Source organism: Martes martes, assembly GCF_963455335.1.
Source record: "Martes martes genome assembly, chromosome: 10".
Lineage (NCBI taxonomy): Eukaryota > Metazoa > Chordata > Mammalia > Carnivora > Mustelidae > Martes > Martes martes.
Window position 1 is genome coordinate 90,697,823 of NC_137898.1, and position 23,220 is coordinate 90,721,042.

Genomic DNA, 23,220 nt, shown 5'->3' on the forward strand with positions numbered 1-23,220 from the left:
GTTTATACGGTGCTACGTTCTTGGGCTTTACTTGCTTTGGTAAGCAAATAAGCTGGAATTTGATATCCCCCCAAAGCTACAGCACCTTCCCTGCCACTCCACCTACCATTGCTGCTTGGGCAAGAGGTATGGTATGGTCCCTGCCTGCTTCCTGCTTTGGTGTTGGCCTCTCTGAGACTGTCCCCCTGACTGCTGCCCAGGGAGCACCATGTTTGCTGTTTCTGAGACCACAAGGATTGGAGCTATATCCTTTTGCAGATTACATGGGCTCTCCTTTGAGCACTGTACTTTAAAGAGAAGGAGAGTCGGTACTGGGGCCACTGATAGTTACTGCCGCTTCTCTAGTCATTGTGAGCTCGCTGCAGCTGGGATATCAGGGATGGTACAGTTATCTAGATTTACATTCATCTTTAAAATGTTCTAATTTTTCAACCTCCCGCATTATCATCTCTAAGAAGATAAGTTCTGCCTTCAGCTTTGTTTACTCTCCTTGCTCCCTTAAAAGACCTATATATGCGTAACTGCCTTGGACTCCAGGGACTCTTGGCAAATCATGATCGTGTGCTGCCTCACTCTGGAGCTCTCTCTCTAGCCTGCAAAAAAAAAAAAAAAAGGAGAGTAAATTCAACCTCATGACCCCGCCTTCTAAGCCAAGGTTGGAAGCGTTCTGAGCTGAGCCAGGCTTCATAAATCTCCCTTGATTGTTGATGGTGTGGAGAGAGTGGGGGAAGGGAGCTGAAGAGAAGTTAGATGCCCAAAAAAGGCATTTTTAAGTCAAAGGGAAGTCTTGCACGCATGCGCGCCTGACCTCATGTGTCAGCTTCTGTGCTGGGAACATCCAATTATGTAAGAAGGAGCACTCCTTGTTTGGAACTAGAGACAAAGGGAGGGGCAGAGGAGTGGGGGTAGCAGACTTAGCCAAGAAGTGAATCCTGCTTGTGCAGACTGTTCATGTCCGAAAACAGAAGAAACTTACCAGTATCCCTGCATGCATCAGAATCAGGGTTAGGAAATTGGACAAATACTCAGACATGACTAGGTTGGAGGGAAAGAGGAGAGATGTACCGTGCTCCATTGATGGTAGAAGGTTTGGGGCAGGAAGATCCAGCCAAGGTAAGGGGTGAGATTATTATGGAGTCCTGATGTAGAGCAAAGGAATGAGAAGAAGCTGGATTGGTTCCCTGCCTGGATGCCCAGAGCAATGCCACGATAAAAATATGAAGCAGGCTAGCAGTAGAGTACACGAATGCCACGTCCTGTGGCTCTGCCCTCCCTTTGGCCCCAAAGATGGCATCAGACTCTGTGTCAAAGGGCAGCAGACACATTCCTGGCATCTACATCAGGATTTCTTAAAGAGTGAGCGAGTGAGTGAGAGTGTGTGTGTGTGCGTATGTGTGTGTGGGTTGGGGGGGCACGTGAGAATGGAATCGCGTGGTAAAAAAGAGGAAGGAAGAAAAGGAGAAGGTTCTGTAACCTGTGGGCAAAGGAGAGTAGAAAAGTATGTGGAGTCAGGAATTCTATAGAGATAAAGGAGAAAAGAAAGGATGTGTCAGGTTTAAGGAATCCAACAAACAGAGGACCCAGGAGAAAATGAGATGGCAAGCTCTGGACTTTATGCCAGGCCATGGACTTGTTTTCTTTGAAATGCTGTCTCTACAAACGATCTCTCAGGAAAGGTCAGGAGCAGGCATGTGAAAAGAGAGGAGGGGACCTTTGCAGAGGACTGCGCTGCCAGGCACACTTTTTCATCTTCCTGAAAGACAATTATTAATGATTGACCACATACTCTGCTTGCACTGATTCTTATAGGTCACTCCAGAATCTTATGTGTTCCTTAAGTGGAGTCCTTTCAAGGGCCTCTTTCTCCGTGGGCATGTCTAGGTAGCAAATGGATAAAGGGTCCTTCTGACCTCAATTAGATCTTAAGGGAAACTCCAGGCCTCCCACCAAAGGGTACAAACAAGTGGCACAGGAAAGGAGCTGACGTTTATTTAGTACTAACTATACCAACTAAGCAACTCTGTGCTTCATGGACTGATGTGCAGTGCAGTTCTGTGAGATAGACCTGTATTTACACATATTACAAGTGAGGAAAAGGATATTCATATTAAGCTTCCCAAAATCATAGAGCTAGTAAGTACCAGCCCTGAGATTCCACTGTAGTCCTCCTGGCCTCAAAGCCTGTGCAATTTCTGCTACTCTGTACTGCCCCCCCCCCCCCCCCCCGCTCTGCAGGGTTTCTCCCCAAGCCATGGCCACTAGAACTGTCCTCACTTGCAAGTCCCTCTGCCTTATTTACATCTAGTCTCTCTTGCTTTCATCTGTGTGGACTCAGGAAAACATGCATACGATGGTAGTATGTAAATTGATTTCCAACAGCATATTTCTGATTTTTATTCTTAAAACACTCTTGGATCAGAGATAATCTCCCTTAGGTATCCCTATTCTGCATCCTGTTCTCAGAAAAAGATTTTCAGAGTTAAGATTCAGCGTTTCTCAAGGAACATAGAAGACAGCTTTTCTCCTTTGCTCCATAAACTTCTCTTTCTTGTAATTAAGTTCTGGCGCCTTGTGGTTTCTTAAACCTGATCTCTTTCTTTGAAGTTTCTGTAGGAAAGTAGCATACTTTTCAAAAGTCCCAGATACAAACTAAATCTCAAAATTACCTCAAACTAAGTCTCTAGATTTTCCTGTCAGATTATTTTCTTGCCCTCTCATTATTGACTCAAGTAGTTTTTAGAGGTCCTGAAAATAATTTTTTGCTCATGTTGTATTGTGCTTCCTTGAAGGAAAAGGGACACTGCTTGTCTCATGCCTCTCTCACTAGATCTTGACAAAAGGGAGGTTGTCAACTTCTGTAGACTAGGCCTGGGTGGGCCTCAGGAGTCCTATTATGAGTGGCCTCCCTGTCATTTTTCTTAGGTGTTACTTACTCTACACCCACCTTCAGATGAAAATACCATGTCTTTTCTATCATATATTGACAGTTTCTACTTGAATACATCTTTAAGGATATAACAGATAGGTGCCTGTGTGTTTTTGCAGTTCTGCCTGTAAATTCTCATACACTCAAACAGAGAGGCAGAATTGGTCATTGCATCAGTTAAAAATAAAACAGAATCTCATGAGGTATTTAAACCTCAGCACCTTTCTTCAAGTCAAGTTACTGGTATCTCTCCCATCTGTAACTAAACAAATAGGGACGCAGAACAGTTTGAGACTGTCAGGATCCTGAGTTGGGGCCCTTGTCTTACTCATCATTCTGCCGTAAGCACCTAATCATATACATGGAAGGCACGTAACAAATTCGGTCCAGTGAACATCACATGCCATTCCAATCAAATCAGTCCCTCTGTTTATCACTAGTGAGGATCCCAGGATTCCTCGATCATGGGGAGACAAGAAACACCAGTGTAAACTGAGTTTCTGTTATATCCCTCCCCAACAGCTCTTTAAGTGAGCACCTCAAATTCGCAGAGCCATAGTTAGGCCTAAGAGGAGGTTTTTCCTTTGCGCCCTTCAGGCCCTCTCTTATCCTAGTGGCACTCTTCTTTCCAAAAGAACGTAGTATCCTCTCTGCCATGGGCCTCCCACTGTGAGACCCATCTAAGCTGGCCCTCTGGAAGCGTGTCCTGCTAGTGTGCTTCTCAGCCTCTTTCCTTCCACGCAGGGAAATAAGAATATGGACTTTGAAGTCAGACAAATCTGAATTCAAATTATACTTTGCATTTTACTGTCTGTGTGACTTAAAACAAGTCTCTTAACCTCCCTCTGCCTCAGTTACTCTCTAAATGGGAATAACAATGCCTAGCTCATAAAGGTAGTTGGAAGATAAGCGATGATAATGAAAGCCTCCTGATGCATGCCTGGTACATGGAAGCACTCAGTAACTTTGGTGAGTTACTGACATATGACACATCCATATGGATAAGTTCTCATCCCATCTTTACAGGCTCCATGTTCCATTTCCTTGGGGATTCTAAATCACCAGGGCAGTAACATACCTGATGTAAAGAATGTTTACATTTTAATGTGTTTTTTTGGAGAAGTCTTTATAGTGTTCTTGCTTTTGGGATCTGTTAGTAGCAAAAGACCCTGGAAGACAGAAATTCTTTTCTGCACCCTTCAAGTCAGGATCCCTTTCTTCATATGATCTCTATCTCTATACTCTTCCATCCTATCTTACATACTTAAAGTCTTCCCTGGTCATATCCACAGCAGAACCTCAGAGTTTATTCAGAACCAGGGAACTGCCCCTAATCCAGGTGCTCCTAACCCTCTTCATTTGCTTCCTAGGAAACTAACTTTATGCAGTTCTTGTTATGGTGACCTCTTTACAAATAATTTTTGAAAAGTCTGTGTAAGATTTGATGCCTGTGTGTACTTATTAAGTAGCAGCTGATTGCTCACTCTTCAGATCTAATGTGTGACTGTTTCTGCTTCAGGGGACTTGCAGCCTAAGAGAATAGAGAACCCTTACGAATCAATTAGAAGTATTGCATGGAGCACTGGGTGTGGTGCAAAAACAGTGAATTCTGTTACGCTGAAAAGAAATTAAAAAAAAGAAAGAAAGAATTATGTATTGTCTTGTAATCGAAATAAATTTTCAATAAATAAATAAATAAATAAAAGAAGTATTGAACAATGTGAGGTTAAATGACATGGTATAGGCTGTAAATGCAGTAAAAAAAAATATTGGGATTCTTGTTTACATAAACGTTAGGGAGGCTTTATAGAGGAAATTAAGTACTTAGAGCTAGATGTAAGATAGGTATCATTTAGACAGGTCTAGTGTAAATATTCCAGACACTAAGCATTTTAAAGAGGGGAGGGCATTATTTCTGCTTTTAAATAAAAAGTAATCTTTAAAAAAAAATTTAATATCTTCATCCAGTCCCCCTCTGAGACAGAGACAGAGTGTGTGTGTCTGAGAGACAGTGTTCATGAGCACAGAAGACAGAGAGAGAACATTTTGTTAAATACATCTTGGAAAGTGCTGCAAGGTTTTGCTCCTTGGGGGAGTTAGAACAGGAATTCTCCCTTTGGGCACCAGGTGGCGCTGCAGGTTAACCTATACCCATTTGCCTTCTTTGAGGGAGTATTCTTTTTGCAATTACAGGCCTTGTCTCGGTGGTGATAGTAATGGAAACCATTCCCTGTCTTGTTCCATGATTCAGAAGCTACTTATCTGCCCTCTGCTCTGAGCCAGTGACTTTTAGATGAGCCCAATTTCTTTATCTTTCACCCTCTTCCCCTCTGTTCTGATCAGTCTTCAGTGGACACTTGCTTCTTTGAGCAGTATGTACTGCCAGAAGTTGCCCCTTTGAGTGCATTCCACCCCTCAAGGAGTCAGTGCTGGAGCTGATTCATTTGAGAACATTTTTGACTCAGAAACCCGGAGTAAACCAGAGAGTCTACGGTGATTAAACCAGCTGAACATCCAGAAAAAATCTGTTGATATTCTCTGTAAGCTACTTGGTTCTATACTCAAGTCCTTTTTGGATACCAGAATCCTAGATCTCCATCTCACTGAGGTGGACACTGTCAGGGCTAGATTGCCCTGGTGTTGGGAATCTTATCCACCTCTCAAATGATCAAGGGTGTTTCCATTGTTTTCAGCCAGGGGTGGAGATCGTTTGGCTCTTTCCTGTTAAGTTGGTGCTGGCGACACAGCCATATGTTAATTCTTGAGGCTCGATCTTTACCTCTGTCCTTATGTATAGATTCAGCAGGTGCCCTGTGGAGGAGTAGACCTGTATGGTACTAGCACAGGGAGGGAGTAGGGGGTGAACTAGTAGGAAATACACCTTAATACACCTTAAGTGCTGATGTAATTATGATGCCACAGATTTTCTTGGGGGGAATTTAGCCCTTCCCCAATCAATATATAATCTCTATAAACATGGTATGCTTGCTATACAAATGCAGCTTCAAGATAAGTCCCATGTCCACCTCCTCCCCTGCCCCCCTAGTTTTCTAACCACAGGTGGTGCCCCCAAAATCCCTCCTACTATGTGGAGATTCTGGAGTTGTCGCCACAGCTGTGTTCCATATCCTTACTATCAGAGTGGATAACCTTCTCTCTGGAAAGGTTTTAAAATTCAAGCTATAGACAAGAAATGGGAAACAAATACTTTTAGGTACCTCTTCTTCCCCAAGGTGCTTCTGTCTGTTACATTTCCTTTTCCCCATGCTCCTTCCAGTATTTTCCCTGTTTCCTTAACTTTGACATCTGCTTCTTTCTAAACCTTGTTCTCTTTGAGGATGATCTGTTCAGCTTCCTCTAGCCATTTTCACAGCATAATTTGGAACACTACCATGTCTGCTTATTTAAACCCAGTCCCTAATTCTCTTCCAGATCATGGCTGAGCATACTCTAACCTGTAATCTAGTAGAAGTTGGGAGTCAGTCCCATCATGTACAGCAGAGTTACCATCTTTCCATCCCCCACTTCTCCCTCCTCTCTCTTCTGTAGTGGTGGGGTTTGCCCAGAGCAGAGTCTAGACATCTCACTGTGAGGTCAACTCACCAGACACAATAGGGGTTTGGTTGTCAAGACAACAGTGAAATCCCTGCCTTCTGCCCTCCTTTGTGTCTTGCCTTTCTTTCCAGTGCCCCAGTTCTAAATGTTTCTCTCCCTCTCCCTGCCATTTCCCCCTCTATGGACTCAATATTCCTCTGAATGAGTGGCCATTTTAATCAGTCTTGCCCCTCTTCCCCCGCCTTCCAACCCTAGGTGCTGAGAAAGAAAGGCTCAGGATAGCTGTCTGATGACTGAGAATGACCCAAGCTTGCTGTTCACAGGGGAGTGAGGAAAGAAGGGGAAAGAGAGACTATGGATCCTGCAGTCCAGTCCTTGCAGTATAAGTCTCACTGTTATAGTATATAGAGGGCTTGTTTTAGGAAGGATTCCAAAATATAATCTTCACATCACCCATAATCCCCTGGGTTTCTCCCTAATATTCCTAAACATTTAAGACAGAAATGGTTCACTGTTCTAATAGTTATACCCCTAAGCCTGCCAGGAGGGGAGTCCGTTTTGCAAAAGGGGCAACTCAGGCATGAAATGCAAAGCTCACTCGGGATTTTTTCATCATTTCTAGGACATGGTACAGTTTTTTAAAGGGCATCCAAAGGGGTCTTCAATTCGGGTACGAACACACAAGCACTTTCAAAAATGCTTTCGTATTTCTCTTTTGATCTTGATATAACTTTGTTAAGAAGGTAAGGCAGGAATCAGTCCATTTTATTAAGAAGGAAACCAGACCTCAGTTCATTCAAGTGGTCAAGCCAGGCTCAAAACTGTGGCTTTACAGTGTTATTTCCATTCATTGCCAGACACTGCCTGTGTGAGGCATTTCTGGCCTTTCTGACCACTGAGTCTGCCTTTCCCTAGAAGAGTATGAACTACTTTTATACTCAGCCTTGCCTTGAAAAGTGTGGTAACAGAGGAATCTCTTGGCCTTGGAGCAGAAACATGGACTGTTCCAGAGACTAAGGGGGTTTGTGGTTGTGAGACAGATGTCCTACTGCTTCTTTTGCATGGATCAAACAAGGAGCACAGGCAGTCATCCAAGAAACATGACTTTGATTTTGCCTAGCTTTCAAGTCCATCAGCTGTGATGTTTCAGAGCTGGCTTATGGTGCATTAGCAACGTAGTAAGGGGCCGAAAAAAAGTTGATCTGAAGGTCTTCAGAGGTACACTAGATTTGTGTAAGAAGCTTTTGAATTGGAATCCTAAGGGTATCACAATACTCAAATCCAGAACAAATTTCTAGAGCTTCTCCCTTTGCAACTAGTCTCATTTATCCCATGAATACAGAGCTTCTCAAATGTGTTTCTCTCCCTCTGTGTTTGTTAGAAAGGTAACCTGACCCTTGCTTTTGGTCACTTCTTACCCAAACATTCTGCTACCTTCTTTTCCTCTTACTAGTTTCAAGTAATGGGCTGGAATCAGTTTGATACTGTTCCATCCATCAGGGGTGCTTCCCAAAATACAAGTGTGACTCACAGTTCTCATAACCCCTTTGCTTTCCTTGACTTTCAGTTTTTTCTGTCCTCTGGGCCTATTTGCCAGGAAAAGTGACAAAAACATAGACTGCTGGCAGGTGTCTCTCTTCTCTAGGATTTAAAGAATGTGCCAGAAACAGAGGATGGCTGACCCACTCCCTTCCTTCGACCTCCCTTGCCTTCCAGGGGAATGCATAACCAGGTGTGAATTGCATGGATTATTCATGATGAATTCTTAATTCTAGCTCAGCTGACTTAATGTCCACAATACTTAAAACATTTACCCTACAGCTTCTGTGTTGGCACACAGTTTAGTTTTAATGTTATCCAAACAAAAGGTTATTAGGAAAATAAATCTGCCAGTTGTTTACATAAAGATCTACAAAATGCCCAATACAAAGGATTTCTAGATTGTCCACTATTTTTTAAATCTCTTACTGCCTTCCTCCATAAGCATGAATAATGAAGAGCTTACTGTTCTTTTGCTGCTTGAAGTATTAGGATGTTTGCCTTTTGCAAAGCTTATTTTGAGCTGCGTGTCATCCATTAAGACCATTGTTTGTCCCACAAAGAGCATTAATTCCCTTAGTAACTAATATTTATTGATTTCCCATTCTGTGCCAGACACTATGTTGAGTGATCAAAATACAGAACAAGACCCCAAATTCCTACCCTAGGAATTTAATATCCAATTGGAGGGGCAATCTCATAAAGAGTTAGAATATAAAGTTTAGTATTTTTAAAAAGACTCTATAGGTGATGAATAAAAGGGATGAAGTAATGGATGATGAGAGGCCCACAAAGGCTCACAGGAGAGATGACTTCTGAGACAGGATTGAAAGGATGATGAGAACTTGTGAGCAGACGTTGGAGAACAGAGTGTTGGTGGCAGAGCAGTAAACAGCCTGGCAGATTTGTGGTACTCGAAGAAGTCAGGTATGATTAGAAATAGAAGATGTGCAACAGAGGGACCAGATTACTCTGAAGAGGGTGCCAACTCATAGAGAGCCTGTGAGCCATTCAGAGATCAAGTTTGCCCCCATTTGCGGGGAAGCCTTTTACAAAATGCAAACAGGTGATGACGGGACCACCTTTGTAACTTAGAAAATCACTTAAATAATGCCCTGGAGGATTAATAGAAGGAGGTAAAGTTAGAACCAGGGAGACAAGTTAGGGAAAGGGTTGTACTGGTAGAAATGAAAGGTGATGAGGAATTGCTATAAAAATGGGAAAGGGTGAGGAGTGCCTGAGATGGAGGAGGTAGCATCACCTAGATTTAGTGATTTTTTCAGTAATTCTGTGGTGTTACAGAGGGGTGGGTAGATTTGGAACGGGGAAAAGGAGGAACCAAGGATGACTCCCGTTTTCTACCGTGTAGCTTGAGACGCATAGCTAAGAGGATGATAGAGCATCTTTCTGCCCAGCATATCTGACATGTGATTAAAAGTCTGTGGCTGCTTATCAAATCAGTACATTATAATCTCCTTTTGTGTAAAAATAAATGACAACACATGAAGAAGCAGGGACTGTAGTCCTAGTAATTTTGAGATTTTTTGATATAAGACTTAAGGACCCATGAGCCCAGATTGTATTTTTCATCTTTTCTTTTATCTGCAAGTTCTTCTGTCTTTGGAAGAAAAAGGAAAATGTAGAATGGTATAAGCTGGTACAAAGGGAAATTTTTCAGAGTTTCTGTTCTTTGGCACATGATACTCACAAGGCAGATTTCCAATTCAAATAGAGCATACTCAAGGATAGTAGAATATACATGGCAGAAGATCTGTCAATTCAGTGAAGAGCAAGAAGCCTTAAAAAAGAAAAAAAAATTTTGAGATAACTCTGGATATTATGGATATTATGGAAAACAGCTGACAGGAAAGTGGAGGTAGATGAAAGGTTAATAAAATTCACAGGAGAACAGAACAGAGCAATAAGATAAAAAATAATTGTAGGCTATAATAATGAGTTAACTTCAAATTCTAACACTCAAAATTATCACTGGGAATTGTGGAATAAGATTGATTCATTCAGTACTTGATAGCTTATTGTAGGACTTGCACTATTATGGTAAATGCTGAGGAAAATATCAAAATGAATTAAGATCCCCTCCCACAAAACCTTAAAATCTTAGTCTTTTGGCACTTACATGAAGCTCCACCAATATGTGTGGAGTAAATGAAATAAACTAATTAAACACAGAATTCCAGTGAGGAAAGGAAAGAATCAAGATCAGATGAAACCAGTGTAGTTAACTGATTCTAGACGTATGTACATACTTTTAAAAAAGAGGCAGAGGAGAGGACACATACTGAGTAATGCAAAATAGTAGTGATAGAACTAATGAGAATGGTGTTCAGTAAGCTTAAACTCAAGAGTTGAAGTTGTGAATAAATGTTAGGAAAAAAGACTTAAAAAACAGCAAAGAAAATACAGGTAAATCTTTCTAAACAGGTTCTGCAGTAGTCACTGGCTACATTGAGAAAGCATTTATTCATTTATTCAACAGTGAATTAGTCTGTTTGCTAAGCTGTCTAATTTCTAGGTTTTTTTCTGTCAAGGAAAATGGTTTGACAAGAATTGGACAGACACTATTAAACTAGAAGACTAAAATAGAAATGCAAATAAGAGAGCACTTAGCCTATTTTAAAGTTCCTATACCTGATCCAGATTAATTATGTTCTATAGAACTTAAAATTTGTAGTTATTATTGAAGACCTAAAATCATTGAAAAAGTTGGAGATGGACAAATATCTTGCCTTTTAAAAAATGGATACAGGTCATTGACGCTGACATTTATCTCTAAAAATTTCTGAAGCAGATCATTAAATAGATGTTTTGTGAACATGTGCAGAGAGGGAAATGGCGAACCCTAGAAATCAGTATGTATTCAGTGAGAATGTGCCCAACCTGATTAGCATAGTTTCTTTCTTTCTTTAGCAGGATTATTAAACCATTAAAGTAAAGGGATGCATTGGGTATTAAATTGTAGGTGGATTTCAACAAACTTTTGCCATATTCTCGTAAAGTCCATGTGGACAAAATGGACATGCATGGCCTGGACTGTAGTACTTAAAAAAAAAGGGGGGGGCACCTGGGTGGCTCAGTGGGTTAAAGCCTCTGCCTTCAGCTTGGGTCATGATCCCAGGGTCTCGGGATCGAGCCCCATATCGGGCTCTCTGCTCAGCAGGGAGCCTGCTTCCACCTCTCTCTCTCTCTCTGCCTACTTGTGATCTCTGCCTGTCAAGTAAATAAAATCTATTAAAAAAAATTTTTTTTATTTATTGAGAGAGAGAGCACGTGTGTGACTGGGACAGGGGGCAGAAGGAGACAGAGAATTCCAAGCAGACTCTGCACTGAACACGGAGTCCAGCACGGGCTTTGCTCCCACAACCCTGAGGTCATGACCTGCGCCGAAATCAAGAGTTCAACGTTCAACTGACTAAGCCACCCAGGTGCCCCAACAGACTGTATGTAGGACTTTTAAGTGATCCATGGTTAGTTGAGTTTCTTTAGCCCAAGAGTATCTGTCTAACAAATTTATGTCATCTTGGAGGGAGATTTCTAGTGAGAGCATTTTTCTTGTTCTTATCCTGCTTAATTTTTTCATCAGTAAATTTGCAAGTAACAATAACATTAGAGGTATGATGAATACTCTGGGTGACAAAAATCAGGATTTGAAAAGTTAGAATAATAGGTGAAAACCAACATGATGGAGTTAATAGAAAGAACTGTAGTCAGAATTTAGATTTTTTTAAAAATTGCACAAGTGCAGAAGGGCAAGACCAGGCTTAACAGAGGAGCACGTGATTTTCTTGTTAAAGTACATATGTGGAACTAGGGTCCTAGTTGACTGCAAAACTCAGTATGAGTCAGTGCTTTGAAGTGTGTGCCCAAAAAGCCAACACAGTCTTTGACTGTATTAATAGAAGTATAGTGTATGAAACAAGGAAGGCACTAATCCTCTGCATTCTTTCATCTTTTGCTGGTCAGGGCACATCTGGAGGTTGTGTTTGGTTCTGGGTACTCCATTTTAAGAGAGAATAAAAAGTAGCACACACCCAGGGGATGGAACCAGGATGAGGAATGGTTCATTTCTCTTCAGTACTTTATTGAGTGTATTCTGTGTGTTCAACTTTGACGTTGCCAGAATCAAGGATGTGTATCTTATAAAATAGACTTAGGGGAGAGATAACAGTTGAATTTAAAAATGCAAAATGTTTTTTCAGGAACTCTGCCCATTTTTAATTGGGTTATTTAGGGTTTTTTGGTGTTGGGTTGTGTGAGTTCTTTATATATTCTGGATATTAACCCCTTATTGGGTATATCATTTGCAAATAACTTCTCTCATTCAGTAGATATCCTTGTCCTTTTATTGATAGTTTCCTTCTCTGTGCAAAAGATTTTTATTTCAGTGTGTTACTAATAGGTTAATTTGCTTTCATTTCCCTTGCCTGAGGAGACATATATAGAAAAAGGTTTCTATGGCCAATGTCAAAGAAATAACTGACTGTGTTTTCTTCTAGGGTTTTATAGAGTCAGGTCTCACATTTAGGTCTTTGGTCCATTTTGAAAGAGATTTGACCTAGTAACTTTAGTACTTCCCATTAACTCCAGAGGGTGGAAGTAAGAACAATGACCAGAAGTTACAACGAGGCTGATTTTGGTTGCCAGTATTTAAGGAGCACCTCTAATAAATTGTAGTTATCCTTTTCAGGAATTTAAGCAAATTCCCCAGAGTCACATTCCTAATTGGTGGCAGAGCTTAGATAAAAGCCCAACTTTCTGCACTCATGGACCAGAACCCTTGGCTCTGCCGTGATGCTACTCAGGAGATTTAGACTCTGGGCGGAGGTGAGGTAGGGATCACCTGTTTCCTTCTAGCTGTGAAGTTGTATGTTCCTATAAGCCTTTTGCTAAGCAGTGCTTGTTTTTGGTTCTCTGTTTTCATGTGTTAATAGGTGAGATTATTAGAATAGATAACCTCTAAAATTAGACAGATGATTTCTTTAATTTCCTTCCTTGATTCAAAATGCTTCAACTCTTAACACTTATTAATTTTGTAGCTGTAACTTGTATGTTACTAATCAAAAACAAAGACTGTGGCTAGATATAGAAGTGTGGAACTCCGATTCTTAAAGCATGGTGTTTAGGCAGTATGTAGTCTTCCCTTGAAGCACATGTTTTAAAGATGTGGATCTGTGATTTAAAACATGAAAGCAAAAATCAAAGAAGAAATTGTGTAGACTCTGAGCCATTTTAGATTTCACAATAGTTATTGGGAAAAAGAAGCAGGGGTTTCTTGCCCTTGAAGTTCATTTCCTCCTCATTCTTCTCCCCACACAAGGCAGGAAAGGATGGTGACCTACATACACAGTCAGAGGGCAACTATGCTGAACTTTCTCAGACACAGCTGAGTAACCTGGGCCTGGCCAGTTCTAGGACTGAGAAGGCTTGAGCCGAGAGCTGACAAGGAGGAACTGTCTGTAAACACGAGAAGGGGCCATGGCAGGAAGGCAGAGGCCTGGGAAAGGAATCAGAGGGACTGGAAGTGTTACTTTTATCAGGTGTGACATTGGCAAAAACAGCTTGTTTAATGGGAAATGCCCTGGATCCACAACATCACCCTCAAGATCTCTCTCTCCACCCTATGCGTTGGGGTTACTGATTTAATGAGCAAATACTTGTAGTACTGTACTAGGACTGTGGTACAGAACACAATGTTCACGATCTATGACATTGTAAACATTTTACAAGGTACTTGGGGATGGGTGGAGGTGGGGAGTGTTTCCAGGAGGCTAAAAATGTAGCTTGGGCTTTTTCCCCCTTTTCTTGGAACTCCTAATTCCTTATACTATATCAGTGTTTTTCTTGCTATTTTTAAACTTCAACCCACAGTAGGAAATACATTTACATCATGACCCACTGTGACCACATAGTACATGCAAGCACACACAAATATATCTGATAGATCCATATAAACATCCATATATGAAACAGAGGGTCCTGAAACATGAGATACACATTCCTGTTTTCTCATCTATTTTTGCTTAGCTGTTTTTAAGTGTCAGAAACTGCAGTGTTGAGCGCATGGCCGCCTCTAATGCTGTTGAGCCCACAGTTTGAGAAATGGTGTGCTACAGCTGCCAGAGTTGGAGTGACTGGAAATGGCCCAACACATGGCTTCCAACATCCTAAATCTAAGGCAGTGATTCCCAACTGGGGATGATTTTGCCTCACAGAGGACGCACAGCAACGTCCGAAAACGTTTTTGACTGTTACACAAGAGTTACCTGGGAGGGCAGGAATTCTGCTGAACATTTGACAGTGCGCAGGACAGCCCCCCACAACAAGGAATTAGCAGTCCAAAATGTCAGTAGTGCCAGGGTTGGAAAACCCTCCTCTAAGGGTAATAAAATGAGTTGACACTTCTACTGTAAACCTGTTTAGAATGGCAGGAGCTTTAACCTGATCTTCTTTTACCCTCTCTTTTTTCTTTGAACCATATTTCATACATGAGAATGAGGTGGAAGTGTAATCGCCCTTGGGTTGCCTACAGAGGTAGCCAGATGGATAAAAAGGGTACAAGGAATAAGTCTGTTGTTTTCTTTCATTTGGACTGCACTAGGCATTTTTGTTAGAAGATCGTTAATGCTGTTAGGAATATTTTCTGTTATGACTTCATGATCCTCCCCCTGTCCTCCCCGTGGACCCCTCCTCACTCAGCCACAATAGCTCTTAGCAAAGAAGTGAAGGGACAGTGGGTAATTAGATTAAACATCGTCCCTATAAAGCTTTCTCTCCTTAATCATGAGATTTGATTCTGTTGTTTTGATGGGAAATGACCTTCTGCTAACCTTGAGGTGCCATCTTAAGCCCTAGCATTAAACTGTCTCCTTTTTAGCTATTGCTTCATTCCTCTATCTGTAGCTATTTCAGACCAGCTTCCTGTGAACACGGACTAGACATGCACTCCCAGTGTAGTGGAAAGCCCTCATCCCTCCTTCCATGTCTGGCATCAGAGAAGATCTTGAATATCTCCGTGTCAATCTGTTGTTGCTTTTTTCTCAATTTATTGGCTATTTCTAGGCCCACTAAGAAGGCTGCCTTGTGCTCAGAATCACCCAGGGACATCCTGACAGAACAGACCTGGTTTGGCTTTTTTTTCTTCTTCTTTTAATGGTGGAAAAAGGTAGGATGGTAGGCGGAGAGATAGCTATAAATTTAATATCAGAACTGGAATAGTAGTAGAAACTAAAACCAATGCTATTTGTGGCTAGTCTCTACTATATTTATTTTAGCGTATTTACCTCATGAGTCTTGAATTACATAAACAATAACATTTGTATTTAGTAAATGAATTCTTATAAATAATTTACAATAAATAAACCAAGGGATACGTGTGTGTATCCACCTTGAAACTTTAGATTTCTGTGAGCAGTACCAACAGATTCCAGAAACTGATACTGGAAAAGCTCCTGTGGTACATTGGACTTCAGACACACGCATTCCATTCCTTTTGCTTCAAGAGAGGCTATAGGGACACATTTCTTTTTAACTTTCCCACTTGTAGGTTAAGAATAGAAAGACAACATGTGGAATAGAGAGATGAAGGGAATTAATAAGAAGCTAAGGCGTCAGTCTGTTTTTTAATTTTCCAGTGTTAATCTCTTCACCTTATCTGCTCTAACCCATTTTCAGAATGAGCTGAGCAGGACGAAGGGAGTTAATAAGGCTAGGTAAAGCACTGTGGTGGGATGTGTGGCTCTACACTCTGGAGAAGGATGATAGAGGATAAGAGAATAAGATAGAGAATAAGAGGAAGGGAAATGGGGATGGAAGGGGTAGAATTGCTCATTGGATGAAGAAATCCCTGCCCTCTTCATTGTCATCAGTTGTTGATGCTATGCTAGGTGTTAGGCAAGGCAAATAATACCGGATCCCTGAATCTGGCCATTTACAACTTAAAAAAAGCATTTTGTGGAATAATAAAACATGCCTTGGAAATTGTTCTAAAGTTCACAGACTTGTTTCTATTTTTTCTGAGGGGCAGGGAAGTTTGGGTGGTGGAAGTAGTTGGCACTGGTCATTTTCTTGGTTTCAGCTGTATCCTTTTTTCCTTCCACTTTGGGATGCTCGTCACCCATGATGAGAGAGTATACCTCAGAAGTTCTGTGAGCGAGAAAGCTTTGCTGTCCTGCCTCTTTTCCACAGGCTGCCTGGGGCTAGGAAATAAAACCTGGCTAACCCCAGATATCCAGGAGAAAGCCTCCTATTCTTGGAGGAGGAGGGGTGGGAGGAACCTGGGCAAGAGGAGAATCCCGAAAAGGGTGAATTTTTAAATCTTCACGGTACCAGGGTGCGTGGTTGACGTCTTTCACCTTCGGGGTATGGAGAAGAGTAAGACTAACAGAAACCATAGCACCTCATAGGTAGAAGCCACATTCTACATTATATGCCTCTTTCTAGACATGCAGTTTGTTTCTCTTCTGCCAGTTTGCACAAATCTTATATTTTCTTATGTTCATTACATTCCTGGGACCGACTCTTCTAGGGCCTTCTGTTGATCACTTCTATGCCTCAGGGTTTATAGTGCTTGACAGTTTCTTTATCAGCAGCTGACATTCACTTGGAGACTTGAGTTCTCTCTGTCAGTTCTGCTTAACACCCGCAACTTGTCTTGACTCACTGACTCATCCTCATCATCAAAGGGTTTATTTTTACTTTTTCCTACTTTGGTTCTTCTTCCCAACATTCCCATTTAGAGTTTAATAAGCTTTTGTTCTGTAGATTTATATACATTTATACATTCATATTTTGCCACGTGCTAAAATTTGTTTTGCATCCCGCTGGTGTGCTTGAGACACTGAGTTACGATGGAAGAAAACAAAGAGGACATCCTTGCCATGGTGCAGCACAGGGACCTATTCCTGTCAGGTAAATTAACAGTAGTTCAAAACAGTCAGTCTCCTCTCTTGTAAGACAAGCCCAGAAGGTGACCGAGGTACCCAGATTTACTGGTGAATATTCTGTTCTGAGAAGGATTGAGTGGATGTTGAGATGCCTCTCTAGAGTGGGGTCACAGGCATCAGTGGCCCCAGAGGACAAGAGTCAGGGCACACTGCGCAAATGTGAATGAGAACTGAGCTAGATCTAATTCCAGCTGAAGGCCTCTGGCTTAAGACTCTCCTGACTTTTCGAAGGACTTCAAGATTTTGGTTTTCAGGTGTTCGCCCCCGCCCTCCAGTCACTCAGATGAGACCCTGGTGCACGTCATTCACCTTAGCAGAAGTCATACAAGCATTTGTGGCTTGAGGTGAAGAACGAGAGTTGGGTCACCTGATCCCCTGCGGAGAATCTGATCAGGGCATCGTATCCATCTCCCTTTGCTGACCCTCTTCTATAAACAGGAACAGAAATTCTTGCTACTGGATCCCTTTCATCAAGCGTCTTAGGCTCGCTGAATGAAAAGCCCTATAAAAAGGAGATGCAGCCCTAATAATAACAAATACGATCGTGATGGCTATTTTGGGCAAGAGCGGCTTTGTGCCGCTCTTGATCTCCATCAGTGTCTGCCATTCCTGCCCTGCCATTACCTTTCAGACTTCCTATTCTTAGAATCATTTGTGAGCCCTCGGCCTGGGGGATTGCAGCCCCCAAGGCTGGAATGCCTAGCTTGAGAGGAATGCAGACTGTCTGGCAGAGTGGAGGTTAAATAAAGTTTGCCTTGGCAGCCCCCTCTGCTCTTGGATGGGCGACAAGTAACTTGGGTATAGGAGCAGTGGCATGAGCTGCCACGTGGTGTAGTACCAAACAGAGTAAACATGGCTGATGGTCTGTCCATTACAGGCAGAGCCCTGCCAGTCTCAGCCCTGCTACATACTAAGGAGGCCTTGGCAGCCTTGAACTTCAGCTAGTAACCGTATTGCTCTGAAAAAATGCAGGAACAAATAAAGAATGAGAGAGAAAATGCCCTGCAGGAACTGCAGATTTGATGTTTGCCCCCTCCAAGTTATTGCCTCATTTTTTTTTAATGTGAGATAAAGGAGGAAGTTTTCATCATAATAAGAATAATTGCAATCAGTCAACAAACATTTCTTGAGCACCAAGGCACTGTGGGGAACTTTTTAAAAGTGTAAGACCTAGAACTCTTGTGATGCTTATAATTTAGTTGGAAAAGTAGAGCTGTAAACACATGAGGAAATAATTTCTGCTCCAATATAAAATATGAGTTCCAAACCTATGCTGTAGAACTAAGTGCCAGAGGGGGTCTGAGGGGACGAAGAGGAGCATTTCTGGCTGGAATGATCAAGAAGAATTTTGTGGAGGAGTTGGGGTTCTACAGGTCTTTCGAGAATAGCTGACTTCTGGAAAGAAGAGGGCCTTGTCAGTGAGGGGACTTCCATGAGCAAAGGACAGATGAAGGGTACTCTCAGAACAGCTCATAGGGACATGAAGAGCAGCTAGAAGTGGACAGGGTGGCAAAGCAGAAGAATTTGTGTAAAATCACTAAACCCTTAACTGTGAAGGCTGTGTGTGCACATTGCTGAGAGGACAGTGCTTCCCAAGAGGACAGTTGGCAAGCTCCAGTCGTGCCCAGGGACAGGGGCCCTTTTAGTGCTCTGTTCTGTGAAACCCCTAATACAACATGGAGCTCCTAATAGACACTGGGTAAATAACAAGATTATTATTATTACTCATCTTAAATTCTGTGGCCCCAAGTTGTTGAATTGGCTTGATGTCACTTGTGAGAGTTGGCACTCCCTTCGCTTTGCCCTATTCTGATTGCTCACCTGCCTTGCCGTGGTGTTTCCTTCAGATTTATCTGACCTTTCTCCTCTCTTCCACCACAGGTGGCTAGAGGTGCAAGTGGCTAATCTAACATGTCCACAGCGCTGGGTGCAGTACCTCCGGCTTCTTCAGGAGTCCATCTGGCCTGGTGGGGTTTTACCGAAGTGTCCACGGCCTGTGAGGACCCAGGAGCAGAAAGCGGCTGCTGAAGAACAGGCCTTGCAGAGCCTGATGGGAATCCTGCCAGGTAATTGAACAATGAGATTGGTTATACTGATAATTATTCCTTTCCCATCCTGCATTGCCACCATTACCCCACACCCCTCAGAAACCTAGACTCAAAAATCTGTTGACCCCCCATTTCTCAGGCTAATAGGTAAATGCTCAGAGCTGTGATTCTTCTACCCCTCATTCAAGTGATGCTGAGGGAATGGAAAGGATCACTGTGACCACACCATAAATAGTAGGTGAGAATCCTGCATATGTGAGGTAATAACGGCTCTGCCTACACCACAGAGGCAGGTCTCAGAACTATTCCCAGCAGATGAAGATTTCAGGTTCTCTGCCAACTCATGGTATTTGGACCAGGGAAGAAAATGATATGTCCCACAGAAGCTCGGCCTTGATAAATTGGGGTCATTGAATAAGGCATATGGTCCTTAGCAGTAGATAAAAACAAACTCTGAAGAGGATTTTTTTTCTTTACTTTCTATAGGGTCTTAGAAGGTTGGAAAGGCAGTTTGTTACCTATGGCTGTGCTGTGGTAATGAGGGTATAGTAGTGAATGGCTAGCTCTTAGGACAATGTTATATACTCTTGTTTTTCTGTTCTATTTATTTTTTATTTAAATTCAGTTAATTAACATGTAGTGTATTATTAGTTTCAAAGGTAGAGTTCAGGGATTCATCAGTTGCATATAGCACCCAGTGCTCATTATATCCCGTGTCTTCCTTAATGCGTATCAGCCAGTTACCCCATCCCCCAACTCCCTCCCCTCCAGCAACCCTCAATTTGTTTCCCATGATTAAGAGTCCTATGGTTCGTCTCCCTGTCTGGTTTTGTCTTGTTTTGTTTTTCCCTCCCTTCCCCTGTGCTCCTCTGTTCTTAAATTCTACATATGAGTGAGATCATATGATAATTGTTTTTTTCTGATTGACTTACTTCACTTAGCATAATACCCTCTAGTTCCATCCATGTCATTAGATACTCTTACCAACCTCTGTTCTCCACCCTAAACTGTTACATCAGACATACCTACAGTGACAGGTTACAGAATTATTTCTTCAGGTCCATCCTTATTTAAACACTTAAGAAACATTTTTCTTAGCTTTTCCCTGTTTTAGTTTGGCTATGTGGTTCAGAAGTTTGCCAGAAGTTCCCAGTTTGGATAAAGATAGTAGATATCATGAGATAATCTCCTTAGAATCTCAGGTTTCAGTGTTACTGCTGAAACCACATCTGTTTTTTCCTCTTCAGATATCGTGGTAGAAATCCTTGGGGTGAACAGATGCCGGCTGAGCTGGAGTCTAGTCTTGGAGTCACTGCAGCAACCCCTTATCAACAGGTAGGCTGGAAGGCATGTATGCAGCATCTCTACCGCTGAAGCCATCTCTGGTCTCAGGTGTCCATGGATTCTAAGTGAGCAGCCCACATGAAGGTGGGTAGAACTGCAGTCTTTCTCTGCCCTAGGCCCTGACTGCCGATTGTGATGTCCAGGTCCGTACACACTAAGGAAAACCCACACTGCCTGCTACTGAGCAGGTTGTCATGTTGCAGTGGGCCAGTGTTGGGCCAGCCACTGTTTCCATGTGGAAGAACTCGATGCAGGCCCCCATGCGAGCTACTGAAAATGCCCTGTCACCCTCCAGGCTTATTCAGTGTGCTTAACAATTCTTTCAACACCTGCCTGTGAACACCGTAAGAACATCCCCTAGCCTGTGTACCACAGGCTGGATAATTATTTTTAGCTCTATGTTCAAGGCCTCACTGCAAAGCTGATTCAGTGTTAGAATCAAGAATTGTCTTTGCTTAATAGGAAGGAGACAAGATAATGAGGTTGGGCTCTGATAAAAGGACCCAGAAATACTGAGTGAACACCCCTAGAATAACCCAGAAGAGGTAGGTATTTTCCTTGCTGGTACGTTGGGATACCAGTGCTTTTGAAAAGTATTCAGGACTTCCAGTCCTTTCTCAAACTCTGTCCCAAAGCAGACTGTACCTATTAACTGTCACTACACAAGGGTGCTGGCTTTTGCTTCATTGCCTGTAAGGTAACTGTAGATCTATAATGATTAACTATGAGAAACAGCCATAGTCGGAAGCTCTGAAAATTCTTAATAAGTTGATATCACAGGGATTTTTCCCTCCCTCACAGTCTTCAGGGCAGTGCTGATGTGCTAAAGTAGCTATATAAATAAATGTGGAATTTCCTGAAGTTTAGTCTCAAGTTCTGTTTCCACCTTCCCTGGGGTCATAACCTTTATTCACCAAACTTTTATTTCATGGCAGAGGCTTCATCAGGCTATTGAAATGTAGGGTTCACTAAGGATATCAGTAATGGGCAAGGGGGGGAAGGGAAAATAAATGTCATAAATAGGATCTGGTGTCTGTTGACTGAGCCAGACCCTCTAAGTTGTTTTGTCCGTTTGTTTCAGGCACTTGATTTACTGCCTTTGGGACATCATCCTGGAATTCTTGGATCTCAGTGCCTCTGTTGAGGAGTCAACCATAACCACCTCTGCCTCAGATACCCCAGGCAACCCCAAGAGAATGGGTGTCTCCCCTTAGCCATAGGTTATTCACCCATTCTTTGAAGGCTGGGAAAGGAGGGTGGTTGTGCCACCCCGCGACCAGTCAGGAACCTGTGCCCTCTGCAACTGGACTGTAGCTCAGAAGGCCTAGGGTCCCAGGGGCACAGTTCTCCCACAGCTCTATTCCACAGGGCAGGTGACATAGCAGATGATGGAGGAAATATGTACCAATCATATGCATATCCATTTCTGTACTTTTTTGTGGTGTTCAGATTGTTGCTGGTGGGTAGATCCTGGAAAAGGAATCTGTGAGGTAGAAGAATGAGCCCCTTTTGCCTCTCCTTTGCCCTCCTCCCTAAGATTGTTTGCCAGGAGCCTGGCCCTGTGCATACATGTTCCTAATCCACCAACACACAAGCTATAGATGGACCAAGCGAAAACTGGTAGCCAAATTTCTTGGAGGAACAGACAATTTTCTGGTAGAGCTCCTGGTGGAGCTCTCTGTTCCCACCAGGAAACTGCAGTTTCTTTTAGGACCACTCCTGAATCCAGACACCCCAAGTTCTGTCTAGTTGCCTAACAATTCCAGAAGATGGAGGGAAAACATTTCTCAAGGGACTTTTTGATGATTGAATATTCTCCAACACATCAGCCCTATGGAGGATGTCACTGAAGGCTCCTTCCCTGGGTGGCTACACTTTTTTCTGCTCAGAAGACTTCAAAGCAGACTGCCAAAGCTTCTTGGTAGATCCACCCCACTCTCCACACCCTTTCCTAAAAGAGAGTTGCATCAAAGATTTTATTTATTAGCTTTACTCCTAAGCCCTCTCCAAGAGCAGTTGAGTTTCGGTCTCTGTGACCTTCTCTCTGTCTTCGTTCAGCAGAATCGCATGGCAGATTGCTTATTCAGCCCAGTGCTTCCAAAGGGAAAGGAGACACTGGGAATGCCCAAAGAGTAGGAAACCCAGGGGGCTATGGGCTTCTGTCTTCACAAGTCTCCAGTGAGGGACTTTTAAACTGAACCGATAATATTAGCAAACCTGCAGGGAATCGATTACCCACAAAAAGCTTTTTACTTCTTGTTCTTTAAGGATCTAATTAGTCTTTGAGAACACTTGAAGATGAAGGCAAAGGTGCTATATCATGCTGTAGTGTCTTAGAAGAATGGAACAATTAGGAGAAGTTGTTGGTAGGAAAGGAGGCAAACAACGTGATGTTAAATGCATGTCAGTAGCTGACAGAAAAGGTTTAAGGAGGTCACGGGAGACCTCTGCCCCCTCATCCCATTAGCTTTGCGCCTGCCTGTTAGTGTCCTGCTGTCACTGAATTATGGATCCTCCCATTTGGAAGGGGATCTTGGGATTAGATTGATGAGAATGGGATGAGTCTAGAATGGGCATCAGGGTCTCTTAGACTCTGAAGTAGATGATGTGCACACAATTAAAGTGGTTTATGGGAGAAAGTTGTGCAGTCTTATACTTTTTTTTACCCCTCTGGAGGCTTTTAACCATAAAATGTGTTCTGCTATGGTTGGAAGGCTTTAGGTAGAATATTACTGCCTAAGGACAAGGAGATGAATGAGATCATGTCTCATGGCACCTTCTAGCCTTAAAATATGATTGTTACAATGACTTTATGGCTCCAGAGCTCTCCCACCCCGGACATTCACAG

The 23,220-nt window shown here is 42.4% G+C and overlaps 1 protein-coding gene across 2 annotated transcripts in view; it reads left to right on the plus strand.

Annotated features, from left to right (window-relative positions):
- SNX19 (sorting nexin 19) overlaps window positions 1-23,008 on the plus strand; it is a 41,111-nt gene extending 18,103 nt beyond the window's left edge. The window contains exons 9-11 of one of the 2 annotated variants that reach the window (XM_080814915.1): window positions 18,862-19,046; window positions 20,276-20,363; window positions 21,454-23,008. In XM_080814915.1, the coding sequence (XP_080671041.1) occupies window positions 18,862-19,046; window positions 20,276-20,363; window positions 21,454-21,586 (406 nt within the window). In that variant the 3' untranslated portion in view covers window positions 21,587-23,008. The remainder of the gene's footprint in view (window positions 1-18,861; window positions 19,047-20,275; window positions 20,364-21,453) is intronic. The other variant, XM_080814916.1, reaches the window with a different exon arrangement.
- The last annotated feature ends 212 nt before the right edge of the window (window positions 23,009-23,220 follow it).